The sequence below is a fragment of the Lactuca saligna genome, chromosome 6 (genome assembly GCF_052625555.1).
Source record: "Lactuca saligna cultivar CGN05327 chromosome 6, ASM5262555v1, whole genome shotgun sequence".
In the NCBI taxonomy this organism is placed as follows: Eukaryota; Viridiplantae; Streptophyta; class Magnoliopsida; order Asterales; family Asteraceae; genus Lactuca; species Lactuca saligna.
This window is the reverse complement of record NC_136422.1, coordinates 32,182,682-32,198,027: the sequence shown is the minus strand read 5'-3', so window position 1 is coordinate 32,198,027 and position 15,346 is coordinate 32,182,682. Positions and strand designations below refer to the sequence as shown.

Below are 15,346 nucleotides of genomic sequence, written 5' to 3'. Positions count from 1 at the left end.
TAAATTTTGTTTGAGTCTATTTTTTTATTTGAATGTCGGTCCAAAATTGAAATTTTAATGCCGATTTAATCTCTATGGTATCGCAGTTTGAATCCTTTTTTAGACGACAAATAACTCAAGGGACTAAATGTGTACTTTTTAAGATACTATAAAGACCAAACATCCATAAAAGTTTCAATTCTAGACCGACTATATACTTTTTGAGATAGAAGTAGGACCAACTTTGCAATTTACTCAAAAACCACAAAAGGTGTTGCATTTACTGATTTACCCCAGTAAAAATCTTGAAATTGAAAAACTCCCTCCAAAAATCAAACATTTTTCAAAATCAGGAAGCACGTGAAATTCAGCTTTTTCTTTTATTTTCTTTGACCCTTCGTCGCCCCTCATTTGGCTCTGCTACTTCCATGTGTTGATGATGGGTACGGTTTCCTAAATGTTCTTCAATGCTCCCAAATCTATAAACTGCATTCACCTACTTCGTTTAAATCCCTTGAAGTCTTGAACACAACCACTTCAATTTCAAATTTTATCTTATATCTCTAAAACCCTAGTTCTCGATTAAGATCACACCATGTGGCAAGTCTTGTTAGGTGCAGCAATAGCAGGATCTGGGTATTTCGCTAAACAACTTCTCTACAAAAACGACGGCAAACCCACGAATTATTCCCCGCTAAACCTTGATTTACCTATCGAGAATGCTGAATCAGAAACTTCAATTTTGGAAGAAGATGCATCATCGATTTTTAGGTTTTCCAGTACTTCACATGGGTCAAAGAATCCTCGGAAGAAATTGGGTCGTGGTGGCGGGATTAAAGGTGCTAGAGGAAACCATGAAAGAAAATCTGGGGTTGGGAAGAAAATTGGCGATGGATTAGTTGATGATCAGAGGAAGAATGGGAAGAAATTTACAGTCTGTTTGAAGAAAAGGCGTATCGGAAGAAATACATCTGCTAAATGTGATTCGTTTGATGTTAAAGGTAATATACTTGGCTTTTTATGTTCATAATCATAAGACAAAACTACAAATTTGGTCCTTGTGGTTTGCAAAAACCTTTGGATAGGGTCCAAAAAGTTTCTGGCTTGCACCGAAGGTCCAAAATCAAGGTTTTTCATTGTTTTTGGTCCAAAAAAACTTGAAAAGTCGATTTTACCATTTTCTATTTCTTTTTTCTATTTTCTTTATTGTTTTTGGTATTTAAATAATTAAAAAAAAAAAAAATCTTACCCAACACTTTCTCTCTCTCTCTTTCTCTCTCTCAACTGAAGAACTTCCCATCTCGAAGCAGACGAACGAATTTAGGGCTTTTTCCCTCGTCACTTTGACTGATCGGGCAAAAGAGAGACGGATACGAAGCTGCGAACGAAGCAGACGAACGAATAAAAGGGAAGCATGATGGCTCGTAGGGCGCGATTATTCGTTGATCGGTCGTGAGAAGGATTATCTCCTGGGTCGACGGCCAAGAGGCTGCGAAGGGACGGAGGTCTTCGATTGGGCGAGACAAGCAGCAATGGTAATGACTTTGGTTGTTCGATGTCCAACAGGAGGTATGCGAGGGCCTTTTTGCTCCGTTAATTCCTTGCTTCATCTTCTTTTTGATTTGGTAGGAACAATGAAAAGGTGAAGGGAGAACGAAGGGGGTTTGTAGCTCCCTTGCTCACCGGGAACGCACAAGAAAACACCTCCGACGGAGGTGCTTCTGCCGAAAATCGGGACAGAAGAAGGAAAGAAACAGGAAGAGTTCCTTGATTGTTTTTTTTTTAATCTGGTCAATTTTTATGTTCTTCAGTTAAGAGAGAAGGGAGTTTCATTGTGTGTTTATAGGACCAGTAGTGGGTTCGATTAACAAGATGATGATCAAAGGGAGGGGTATGTCGATGGATTTGTGGAAGATGAATAAGAATAAACCTGGGTTAGGTTAGGGAGAGAGAGAGAGAGAGAGAGAGAGAGAGAGTATGTGTGTTGGGTAAGATTTTTTTTTTTATTTTTTTTTAATTATTTAAATACCAAAAACAATAAAGAAAATAGAAAAAAGAAATTAAAAAGGGTAAAATCGACTTTTCAAGTTTTTTTGGACCAAAAACAATGAAAAACCTTGATTTTGGACCTTCGATGCAAGCCGGAAACTTTTTGGACCCTATCCAAAGGATTTTGCAAACCACAAGGACCAAATTTATAGTTTTGTCTAATCTTAAGTTATGTATGTTCTTGCTTTTGCAAAAGATTTGACCTTTTTCTCGTTTGACCTAATTGGTTTTAGTTTATATACTGATTAGTGTAGTTTAGTTAATGAACAATGAGCATTAGGCAATGAAATGTAAAGGGGTACTCATCACTAATTGGCTTCCCATTTCGAATTATAAGCTAGATTCAGAAAATCTCGTGTCTTTGATTCATTTCAATATGTTCAGATAAATCATCATTCGGTTGGGGAGTTGGAGTTGGAATAATGTACATGATGTCAGCTGGAAAAGCCGAAATCGATAAACTAAACACAGCAGTAGACGAAACAGCTAAGGTCGTTCAAGAATTAAAAAACGAAATCTTCAAAAGAAAATCATCGCGTAATTCAGAAATCAAAAGAACCCTAAATCAGAAATCGGTAGATATCAAATGGGATCAATCAGTTCTTCAGAAATCATCCATGGAGACTGACGACTGCGGTGATGCAAGTAGCATGATAACAGAAGAACGACATCAAGAGGTAACAGAAATGGATCAATTAGAAGCGGAACTTGAATCTGAGCTTTTAAAACTTCATATCTCGAAATCACAAGATCATGATTTGGAATCTAATCAAAGCGGCGGTGTAATCCCTTACGAACTTGATCAGAAATTATGCCATCTGCTAATCGAACAACAGGAAAATCAAATTGTTGACTTGGAATCGGAACTGCATCTTACAAATTCCAAGCTTTTGGAGAAGGAATCGGAGCTTCAAGCATTGAAGGATTGCGTTAAACGTCTCACTGAGTTTTCTCTGACATGTCCCTCAGGTAACACGTTTCCTTTCTTCATTAATAATCACCAAAATGACCAAAATAGGAAGGTTCTTATCACAAATTTAACCACCTTTTTTTAAAATTTATTAGGAATAAATACTCATTATGCAAAATGTTTTTTTTTTCTTTTTTGAAAATTAAACCTTTGTTTTTCAGATGAAGAAAGAGAAGGCCAGATCGATGAAGCTCATAACAAGTTGATTAAAGGGAATGGAAGATCAATGGTTGGGATCAAAAGAGCAATAGACTTCGATTGAAATTCATTTCTTCATATACTAACCTAGCTAAACATTGTTTATATGATAAAGCAACATAACAATATTCTATTTCTAGTTATTTAAATCCTAATCGTTGGTACTTTCAAGTTATTTTTCAAAAGATTTCACTATACTTACACAAAGAAAGTTATATGTCGTTCGGTTCGTTGGAATCTATTGGAATTATAAGGAATTGGAATCTGATTCCATCACTTTCTTTGTTTGGTTCAATCTTTCAAAGTCAAAGTTTTCAATCTATTGGAATTATAAGGAATTGGAATCTGATTCCATCACTTTCCTTTGTTTGGTTCAATCTTTCAAAGTCAAAGTTTTCTTCTAAGTGAGAAGGTTGAATGTTCCCATATTATCCATTTTACTTTTAACATTAAATATGAAACCCTTCTGTTGTGGCCATCACCATCATTACCCCCTCCACCACCACCCATCACACCTCCACTTCCACCCACCAACACCAGTTACCACCACAACCATACCATCACATCCACCATCATCGTCATCACCTCCATCACCATCACTACCACATTTGCCACCGCCTTCATCACCACCACCATTGTCATATCCACCACTACATTACCCACCACCACCACCACCACCGTCATTGCCTCCGCCACTACCCACCATCACCTTTGTCGCCATCATCAACATTATTGCTACCGTCAACATCGCTGTCACCATCACCATCGTTTAGTAATTTTATAATTTATATCATATATTTTTACATTTAAGTTATAAAACAAAGTAAAAATAAGCAAAAAAAAAAAAAAAAAAAGGCAATTTTATTTTATATTATTTCAGTTTCATTTTCTGTCAACTAAACATAATCTGAAATTGAATTCAAATTTCACTACTGCTAACCAAACAAAATATGGAATTGGATTGCAATTCCTAACAGATTCTAATTCCTTAACAGATTCTAATTCATTTAAAAACATTATGCGAACCAAACGCCACATTATTTTTCGACCTCGTGTCTCGTATAAACAAAACTTTATTTTTCCATAACCTAACTTGTTTTATGATAGTTAAGAGCCCTAAAATATAATTAATCATGGTCCGAATCCAATTTTTTTATTTGAGAACATGTTGGATCTTGTGAAGGTCTAGTGATAGATTGTGTGTATTTTGGTGTTAGTAGGGGCAAGTCATTATTGTGGGGGTCAAAACTCAAAAGACACAAGTTCTTGATTGTGTGCAAGAAAGGAAATAATTTCTGAAACCCATGTTGACAATTTGTTGTGTTGTTTATTGGAGTGTTGGGTGCCTCTCCTACATGATCTGTCACGTCAAAACGGGGTGAAATTCCTAAATTATACTAGATGTGGACATGCTCTAGTGTATGTCTCCAAAGGGGAGTCGGGGGTAGTTTTGTAAAAATACCAAAAGGGAAATCTACCATGTAAATGATTTAGTAGATTGCACAGAAAAATAGATACTAGAAGGGAATGGTGGGGAGCTATTTTGGGTGTTTGGAATTTTACCTTTTTCATATCATATTTGTGGTTGGGATGTGTTTTTATATATTTTTTATTAAGGATAATTTAAAATATGAATAATTATAAGTTTATAAAGACTTCTTTAATAACTGTATTATCTTCATTCTTTTTTTTTTCTTCACCATTTGTAGCGAAAATCGTTGCTTATGGTTTAAGTGTATGTCTGAAACCACTATAATCTTCGTTTCTTCAATTTTTATGTGATTAAAATCGTTTCTATTGTATTTCTAAATGTTGTTTATAATACTTGAATAATAAATATATATATCACACGAGTATTACATCCTCATTTTTATGACCTTCATATTCAGTTTGTGCTTATTCTTAATAACAATTAGAACCATTTGTGGGATAATGACTCTAAAGGGTAATAAACTTTAAATTTTGTTCACCTTTAATCATTAAATTTTTTTCGTGTTTGATTTACTTATGAATTATTTGAAATTATTCATATTTTACCCTTATGACCGGTTATAACTGGTTATAAGGATAAAATGCGAACAATTTCAAATAATTCAGAGGTAAATTAAACATGAAAAAAAAATTAATGATTAAATGTGAACAAAATTAAAAGTTCGTTGTCTTCTCAAGTTATTATCCCTAAAAGATTTTATATTTTTAGGTTTTATTTGTTAAATTAGCTGAAAATTTAGTTTTTAGCTTGTACGTTAACTTATCAATAAGATGTCTCAAGCAGTCAAATTAACTTATCAATAAACTAGTTTATAAGTTATTTTATAAATTATAATAAATTACTTTTATGGTTTCACTAAACGCTAAATTACAATAAGCTAACTTATATTCGCTATTTAGTCGATAAACATTGTGTTGTATGGAAATGGACTCTTTTCCACTACTTTTCGACACGAGACCATATCTATATCTATGTAAGTATGTGGAACATGTTAACAAATTTGAATAGGTAAATCCTTGCTTTAATAACAAAATTTATCAATGGTTCTTTGAATATAAAATTTGTAATCACTTTCAAATAATATGTACAATTTTTTTTTTATTTTTTGTTTTTTATTTATTTAATTTTTTTAATTTAATTAATTTTTTTTATTGTTAAAGAGTGTAAAACCCTATGTATAATGAATTCATATGTTTAGTACATCTATATAGATATAAGCATTTAACATAGAATGTAAAATTTTGATAAGATCACCATCATGTATTAAAGTCGTTTTCGTGCCAAATGGTGTCACTTATCCCATTTAATATTTATACATTGCATGTACTAAAAACTCACCACACATGTATGTTTATATTTAATGAGTTCATGAGTTTAATGCATGAAAATCGACATAAATATTTAACATGTAACAAGTTTAATAAAATCATTATCATGTAAGGCTACCCATGGTGGGACGTAATATGGTGTGCGTTATAGAAGTGAACATCAATCTGGTGGCGGTATGACAAAATGGTTGTTGTTGGAACCCCGATTCACCATAACTCTCTCTCTCTCTGTCTCTCATCCATCACATTAATACATAGAGTATAAATATAGTAATGTGACGTGAAGTGGTGCCTATCACTAAGGTCTCATTTGTTTTTCTACAAAAGTGCACGTCGTTTTTGGTAAAAATGAAAAAAAAAAAAAAACAAAAAATATTTAACCACTTTCAAAACAAACAACGCCTAAGTGTGTGATCGAGAAATGGTAGTGATATGAGGATCAAGTGAAAAACTTTTGGAATGATAAAGTGGTGATATGATAGGTTAATAGTTAATGAAATGTTATTCAATATATAAAGATAGGTTTTGTCGTTAAATACCTTTGTGATAATATTTAAGCAAACAAATTATTTAAAAGTCGAAGAAAAGAACTATTTTTATAATCAACATATCCTACCTAAAATTTACTTATTTCGACTTTTAACTTGTTCTAAATATTAGCCAACTACACTCTTTTGTTACATATTATAAATAATTTTAAAAGATTGGAAAGAAAAGGGTTTTGTGGGTGTTGTCATATCTACAAGACCATACATAGTCCCTATGAAAAAAGTATATCTTGTAAAGAGTGACTCCAAACATAACCTTACAACAACTTTTTGTATTTTACATTACATATCTTATCGAAAAATAACTTTGTTTTTCTTCATTTTCTTTTAATTATGGCGGTGTTATAATTTCAATACTAACTAGCTAAATTTTAATCCAAAATCTGATGTTATATGTCTATTAATTTTCAAAAAGGTATCAATAAGTATAATAAATATGAATAAATTGGTGTCAAAAGCTAAATTGTAATTAATTGAATTCGGTATAGTTACAGACTTGGATGGAGAAAGTAAGTAATTAAATAATAAATTATTCTTGTCACTCAAATCTCTACCTTTTCAAGCAAAAAGTTGTCTGATGACCATCCACCCGTGCAAATTAAATAAATAAATGATATAAAAAGGACAATTTGTTTTTATGTTAAATAACATTTAAATTGGAATATTCACACAAACTATCATCTCGTTAAGATAATAAAGTAAAATTGATTTAGTAGGGCAGTTATTATTATTTTTCTTTCGGATAATTTGCGTTCTTTATTTTCTAGCAATAAAATTATTTACATATGATCATTATTACTATTATTACTGACTGTAACAAATTATAGTTTACGTGACATATATTCGATATAGATAATTATTCAGAAGGATAATGAATAATTGGTTATGTTTATATCTAGACAATTTTTTTATTCACATTCAACCATCCAACTTATTGAAGTTGTTCATATAATACCATTGTTTTAAAATTTCAAAATCGGTAGTTGAAGTTGAGAAAATTGAAGGTTAGATTTTAGATATTGAAGTCGGTAGTTGTATCTTTATTTTATTTTATACAACCAAATTATATTAATAAACTAATTATGGTTCATTTTTAATCTTCTTGTCGAATACACCTAACTTGTCGACATCACCAAAGTGAAATTTTAACATGGTCTAAGAGTATTAACGTATTCAAAAATAATTTCAAAAAACACAAAGATAGCAACAAAAGATTTTAATTTTGAACAAAATAAAACTACTTTTATTCCCACAAAAAGATCTACTTGCAAAGTTTGGAAAGAAAAACAACCATAGAAAGAAAAGTTTACAATATTTGAAGATTTTGATTCTCATGAGAGATGAAAATTGATGAAGTGTAACATGAAACTCCAAAATAGAAGTTCTCTAAAGATATCCACCTAGTAAGAGTAAACCACCAAAACATGATGATCTTCATTTGTTAATAAGTTACTCTTAAGCTATTAAGACATATCTAAATAAGTCTTAATAGAAAGCAATTTATTTACCTTCATTTGATGCACCATTTACAAGAAAGGAAGAAGAAGATGGTAGCTCTAAATCTTGAAATATGGTTGCCATATTTAGAGAGATAGTAAGTGTGACATCCCCAATTTCACGGCTAGAAAAGACCGACTTGTTTATGCTTTGTTTTATAAAATCAGAGTAAATCTTTTAAAGAAAACGTTTGAGGAATTTGTTCCCAAAACAAAATATGATAACCATTTATCAAAACATTTCTCAAAGAGAATGTTTTTTCATTAAATAATAAAAACCTCGGGATGTCATGTTCCGATACAGACCAAAAGCATAAACAATATAAAATAGACCTTACAACAGTTATTTATAACTACTGATCTATAATCCAAAACATCTCATCAAGTCCACCAACTTATACTCTTGTGCCGTTACCTGTAATGCAAAGAAAACTGAGTGGGTCAGGCTTGGGAGCCTGGTGAGCATATAGGGTTTTCAACCCACAATAAATAATTAATTTAATTTCATCAACCAATAATAACCCAATTACCCATTCATGTTATTCTCACTTTACATCCCTAAGACAACTAACACAACGGACCTAGTCTAAGAATATTTCATCGGGACAACAACACATGCTTTGGGGGTTCCTCAGCAATATAAGTCAAATAAGGCAACCATGAGGGGGATGGAATACAGCGAATGAACACCCAAGTTCATTAACACCTACAGGTTATGAGCCTGCTAGCGTTCCACTGGACTGTCTAGAAAAGTCCGTGGTCGTCATCTAAATTCCGCTAGATGACTGGATTATAATGACATCGAGGCCTCTCATATGTTTATCACACAACTATCTACCCATGTTCTACCCAACATATTAGTAGATAAAAATATATATTTTTATACATAGTTTAAAACCTTTATAACATTCTCATTCAATACATATTCCAAACAACAGATGAGGCACATACACATAACACGTATTTCATAGAGAATAAATCATATCTATGAGATAGAAGAAAGTGAATATACATTCACACATGTAACAACAAAATATACACCAAACACGTATTTCGTATAAAATACTTCATAATTATGCGTTAGAAGAAAGTAACCACACACTCACACCAAACATATACTTAATACATTCAAACAATACTTGTATTAAAATCGTGTTCATGAAATGGACTATACACTCACTTGATCAGAAGATGATCAGACAGAACTACGGCTCTTCAAGTAGATATTCTTCGGTGAAACCGGGATCACTCACACACCGGGTTTCTCACAGGCAGAGCTTCGACTCGAAAACTCTTTTCTTCTCGGGATCTTCGGGCTTCGGGACTCGCTTCAGGTCTCGGGGTGATACCTGGGCTTCGGGGGGTTAAAATTGCACGTAAAACGATGTAATATGGGAGAGAGATGAGAGAATGAGCAACCAAACTTGGCTGGCCCTTCAAACCTATTTATAGGGCAAAACTAGCCCTTTCCACGTCGTGGAACCTTTTGCCACGTCGTGGGCTTGGTCGTCACTGCATGCGTCATCTCAAGTTGCATCTAGGGGACTCACGGAGGTGTCAGAAGGCTTGCCACATCGTGGCACGGCTTGCCACGTCGTGGTCTCTGACAGTTTTGGGGTTTCGCGCCCCGAACTTCAAAAATTCATAACTTTCGCATACGAACTCCGTTTTCGACGTTCTTTATATCGATGCGAAGGTGAGATTATGCTCTACAACTCTCGTTTAGACTCCATTGGCTCATTTTGACTTTATTTTTAATATATTATAAATATATTACTTATATATTATCTTTAGTAGGCCGGGATAGGAAAACTCCGTTCGAAATTCATAACTCCTTCATTTGAACTCCGTTTTCTTCTGTCTTTCTGTCGTTGCACTAATATCGATGAGATTTTCAATTCTCATTTAGATCACTAAGGATAGATATCTATCTACCTTAAATTCACTATTTACGTCGCGCTGGGTCGTGCCGGTTCTGTCGCGAAACTTCGACAGGTCATAACTTCTTCGTTATAACTCGAATTTCGGCGTTCTTTATATGCACGGAAACCTTGTGACATATACTACAACTTGGTTAAGATTAATCCTTCTAAATAATATTCCATCAAAAAGTCATTTTTGATGCTTATCGTCTCTAAATTGACTAGCCCGGATCTACGACCGTTAAAATTATCTCCCCCTTAGGATGATTATGTCCCGGAATCATCAACGAAATAGGACTTGCATAATGATTCCACACGTTATTTCTTCATCATAGGTAATAACCGTAACTTCTATGTTTCCTCGAAAGAGTATTTAACTCTATGGTTTTGTTGACCGCAGAAGATGCCCAATCTTGCATCTGCTTATCGTACTATGTTGTACTTTCAATCGTAACCTTCAAGTTACCAAATAAGTCTTTATTGTGGAATCCTTCTTCTTCTCAGGATAAATTATTTTATTTATCTATTGTAACAGACCGATGGGTTGTGTTCTAACGACCTCTCATCATAGTCGGACTCAATTTGATATGACCACTAGGGTCGGAATAACAACCATCTTACTAGTCATTACCGAAACAATGGTAATGACATACTTGAATAAAAACGAACTCAACTACAAGCTTCTTGGTAACCTTGTGACTTTCCCTGATCCAAGCGTGAGTCCTGTGCTTCCAGTAGTATAGATCTCTACTACTATTCACACCTACTCATACTTGTCCCAAGTATTGTCTCGCAGTCCCCAAGTCCTAAAATCACAAAACAATTTAACACATACTAATGTGTCCAATTAATCATAAAAATTCTCCTAGACTCTACTAGGACTTCTTCCATGCGTATCTTCAATCATCAATTCTACTTCAACTAGGTTGGTGATGGAAATTTCAGACGATGGGATAACTTCAAGAATTACACCAATCGTGTTGGATTAGTGTCTAAGTCCATAACTATTTTGGTATGTACTTGACCCGATGGTGCATGGTCCTTTTGGGTTGCCTTCACCAAAGCAACTTGATAGGATGAATTATGGAGAGAAAGGATTAATTATGATTTAGTAATATATTATGAGAATAATATATTAAAGGAGAAATCATATTGTTTAATTAATATTAGTCAAGAATTAATAAGAATTAAGTTTGTGTCTAAAAGACATTAATTAAACTTAAGGGACTAGAACTGTCAATTGTGTGATAGTTGAATATTGGGCTAATGGACTCCATACTAAAGGGGTGGACGAATTCTATGGGGAAACCCATTAGAAATCGTCCAAAGGCCTTTAAGAAAGGGGTTCATGGGTTGCTTAGGGCTTAAGCATCCAAATTAGGGTTTCCTTGTTTAATAACCCTAATAGCCTCACTATTTAAAGAACCCTTATGCCCCAAAAACGTGGTGAACTTGTTCTCTAGGGTTTCCACACGTTCTGGGCAGCCTCCTTCTCTTCTCTTCTTCATCCTTTTGCTCTTGGTGTTTGTGAACCATTAGAGGAGTGACATTTGTGACTCTAAGCTTTCTAAAGTCATTACAAGGAGGTTTTGAGATTGTTATTGGTACATAACAATCAAGGTATGATCTAAACCCTAGTTCATATGTTATATTGATTATCATATATTAGATCTAGGATTTATAGTTTTGGATGAATTGCATGTACAATAGAGAAACCTAGATCCAAGCATTAGGGTTTGTATGAGCACATAGGATGTTCTTATGGCTAAAACCCATCAGTGGTATCAGATCCTTGATTGGTTTCTATTGTATTGATGCCTTGTATGTTTGTTCAAGTTGCAAAATCGATTTTTAGCCAACCTTCCTGATGAACTCGGCGAGTCCCATTGTGGACTCGACGAGTAGGCTCCTACTCGGCGAGTTCAAGCGTCAGAAAGAGGGGATTTCGGGATTTCTTGCTGATTTACTCATGGATAATTGCCTTATCTGTTCTAAGTCATTAAAATCCGATTTTATACATATTTATAAGTATATCCTTGATTAAACAAAAGATAATTACCAATTGATTAGATAATAACTTCCTTATTTGATAAAGTTTGATTATTTGTATTAATTGGGTAACTTATTTTGCAAGAATTTGAAATTAGGTCAAATATAGATAATGATGAACTTAATTGTTTAATTTATATTATTTGTTATTTGATCCTTGTGTTATGAAAAATTTCAATTTTTCCCCTTTAGGTTTTATAATTTGAATTTGAACTCAAAAGTTTTGGTTTTGAAATTTAAATAGTTAAAACCCTAATGTTTTTAACATGTTTCAAAAACTTGCCCTCAAGTTTTAGAATTTAAAAGTTGATTAAAAGGTTTAATTTTGAAATGTTAAATTCTAAAACCCTAGTTTCGAAAAGTTCAAATCACACCCTTATGGTTTATTAATTAATTAAGGTGTATAATTAAAAGAGATTTAATAAATCCATAAGTTTTGCTTTACAATTTAATTGAATTAAAAGTATGATTGTTAAATTTGACCAACTAGTATTTTAAAAGTGTAAAATACACCCTATACTATATATAACATTAAAGGTCTAACATTATATATATGTATAAGTAAAAATCAGTCTTACGTTAGTAGGCCTCATTCACGAAGCTAGTCTATAAGGGGTGTTTAAGGAAATTGTCTATAAAATGGCGATTAAATGGGTATCCACTGTTACCCACCGCACTCTTGACTAGTGGAGGGTCGTTAGTCGAACGGGTAGGATAGGACAAAACCTTCCATTATAAGTATAATGAAGTACAAAAGTAACTAAATGTTTTTTACAAATTCCAAATCTTAGTTACTTTAGGCAAAAGTGAATTGATGCAATTCCATGAAATTACACTTTGTGCACTTGCGAAGACGTTAGTGGAGTGTGTGTGGTTTACAGGCACACTAAATGGTTCTAAGAAAAGGTGGCAAAGGGTGACTCAATGTTTGTCATAGTTCGGTGGAGCGTGTGTGGTTTGCCGGCACATCGAATAGGTGACCGTAACATGTGAGGGCAACATGTAAGTTTGCATGGTTATTCACACCCGCCTTGTGATCCTCGGCATCCCAGTCACAAACTAGAGGGTCATATCGAGATTCAAACATGACATTGAAAAGTTCAATGAATCTCAAAGGATCTAGGAGTTTTCATAGATTTAAAACTTAAATTTCTTTTTCGTTTTTCATGGTGGAAAATTAGTGAATCGTCATTCACTTACCTTCAAATATTCTGCAACTAGATTACGACATCCCTTTTCTAGGTTGTAGCGTATTGTGTTGGGTCCTAGCCTTAATATCTCATTTGGGTGATTTATTAAGGACTCAATCGATCAACTAACTTGAATTTGTTTTCTCCCGTTTTGTAGATATCAACGTTCGACAACTATGGTCTTCCCAAATCCTGTGGAACAAGCATTCTACATGAAGATGATATTCCACGATTTGATCGAGGAACAAGAAATCATGCTTCACTTCCTCCTCCTCCTCCCGTTGTTCTCCCTAACCCACAAGATCGAAGAATTGAAAGGTTCAATGTCACTAAAGCCCTATTGGAAATGAAACATGAAGATGGTAAACCCGTGTGTGCCCACATTCTAGGAATGAAATCACACATTGATAGGTTGAAAATGTTGGGTGTGTCATTCCCGGATAAATTGGTTGTGTAATGGGTTCTGCAGTCGCTTCCCGAATCATATAATGAGTTTAAAAGAAAGTACTATATGATGGATCATGACGAAAACCTCATTGACCTAACTTACATGCTCATTGCTGCTGAATCAGAAATGATTTGGCAAAGCAATGGAGCATATTTATTGGGAAAGTCAACCAACTATGCTTCCGAGGACGTTATAGGACAACCGACCTACATTTGCTGCCAAGAGAAAGGGCGTTGGATACATGTCTGCCCTAAGAGCCCGAAAAGTCCAGAAGATGGGAGAGTCAAAGAGTATGGTTGTGCTTCAGGTAAAATCCACTATCTAACTCCATTAAGTTCCTATTCATTGATTCTTAATACATAATGTGATAAGATTGCATTTGAATGTTTTGCAGGATCAGTGAAAGGAGAGGAAGCTTGATGGAAAAGCAAGATGAGTCTAATCACAAAGAAATGGATCTCGATCGCATGGACTTGAAGATTAGATTTTGAGCTTAGAAAGTTATGATAGAGTAGTTAGAAATATTTGATTACATAGTTTTCCAGTTGATTTTGCATTGTAAGGACAAATGTTTTCCGTTGTTTTTATGAATAAAATAAATTTTGGTTTGACTCATTTATTTATTTATTTATTTCCTTGCAATGAAATCGTTATGAAAAATTGGTGTTTGCATATTTCTACAACAAATGGATGTGATTCTTAATTATGTTGTTGGAAATGTCGAGAATTTACCAAATAGAGAAAGTTTCTCATCGCCCAAGTTTCAATTGGATAGAGATTTGGAATCATCCAACAAGTATTGCATGATGAATAAGAAGTTTCATATTTGGAAATTAGACTAATTTTATTGACAAAGTGTCAAGTGAAGGACTAGGAGATCGAGTACACAAGGTTATGTATTGATCAAGTCCGCCACAAGAATAACAAAGATATTCATCATGATTTACTAAGGTTAAGTAAATATGATTATACTTATAAGATTAAGTGTAATTCTTAGTTGATTGTAAAAGTTTAAATCAATAGCAGAACGAATAAGAAGAATCAAGTAGGCAGAGAGATAAAAGTTTCTCTATTCTAAGAAGAAGAGAGAGTACCTTTTATTATTGTTTTATGATAAGTCTTAATGATTAAGAACCATATCTCAATTGATCCTCTAAGTGAGTCTTAGTGCAATTGTATGTCTAAGAAGAGGAATCAAGAATTGAAGAAATGGTTAAATCAAGAAGTCAATCATACTTCATTCCAAAACAAGTCTTAGAGTTAAGATTGTGACATTGAGTGACAAGTCTTAAGAAGGTTTATAACACTCATCAAATGTAGAATATGGAAAAAGTTTTTCTTGTTCTTGCACATTTGAAATTGGAAAGTTGTGATGTCTTGGATAAGACAAAGACCAACTAGGACCAATTTTGTGAAGTGTTTTGTCTTGATAAAAACTACACTAACTCTTGAATATTTGCTTCTCAAGAAATGTTTAGTGACAAGAGAATCTTATATGTCAAGGACTCAGTGGGAGTCTTAATGGTCTTGAAAGGTTTCAAGAACAAATCAAAATAAACCTTATTGAACATCACTAGCACACGAATTGAGGTTTACAACCTATCGTGTTGACATTATCTTGTTTCTATGCCGTCCTAATTGAGTTAATTATGCATGTGAGTTCTATAAGATCTCATT

At 33.6% G+C, this 15,346-nt stretch overlaps 1 protein-coding gene across 1 annotated transcript; it reads left to right on the top strand.

Moving 5' to 3' along the window:
• The first annotated feature begins 349 nt into the window (after nucleotides 1-349).
• Nucleotides 350-3,472, top strand: LOC145001833 (POLAR LOCALIZATION DURING ASYMMETRIC DIVISION AND protein). Its single transcript, XM_078961173.1, has 3 exons — nucleotides 350-980; nucleotides 2,413-2,997; nucleotides 3,160-3,472. The coding sequence occupies exons 1-3, from the start codon at nucleotides 575-577 to the stop codon at nucleotides 3,258-3,260; spliced, it is 1,092 nt and encodes a 363-aa protein (XP_078817299.1). The 5' UTR covers nucleotides 350-574; the 3' UTR covers nucleotides 3,261-3,472.
• Nucleotides 3,473-15,346: the final 11,874 nt, after the last annotated feature.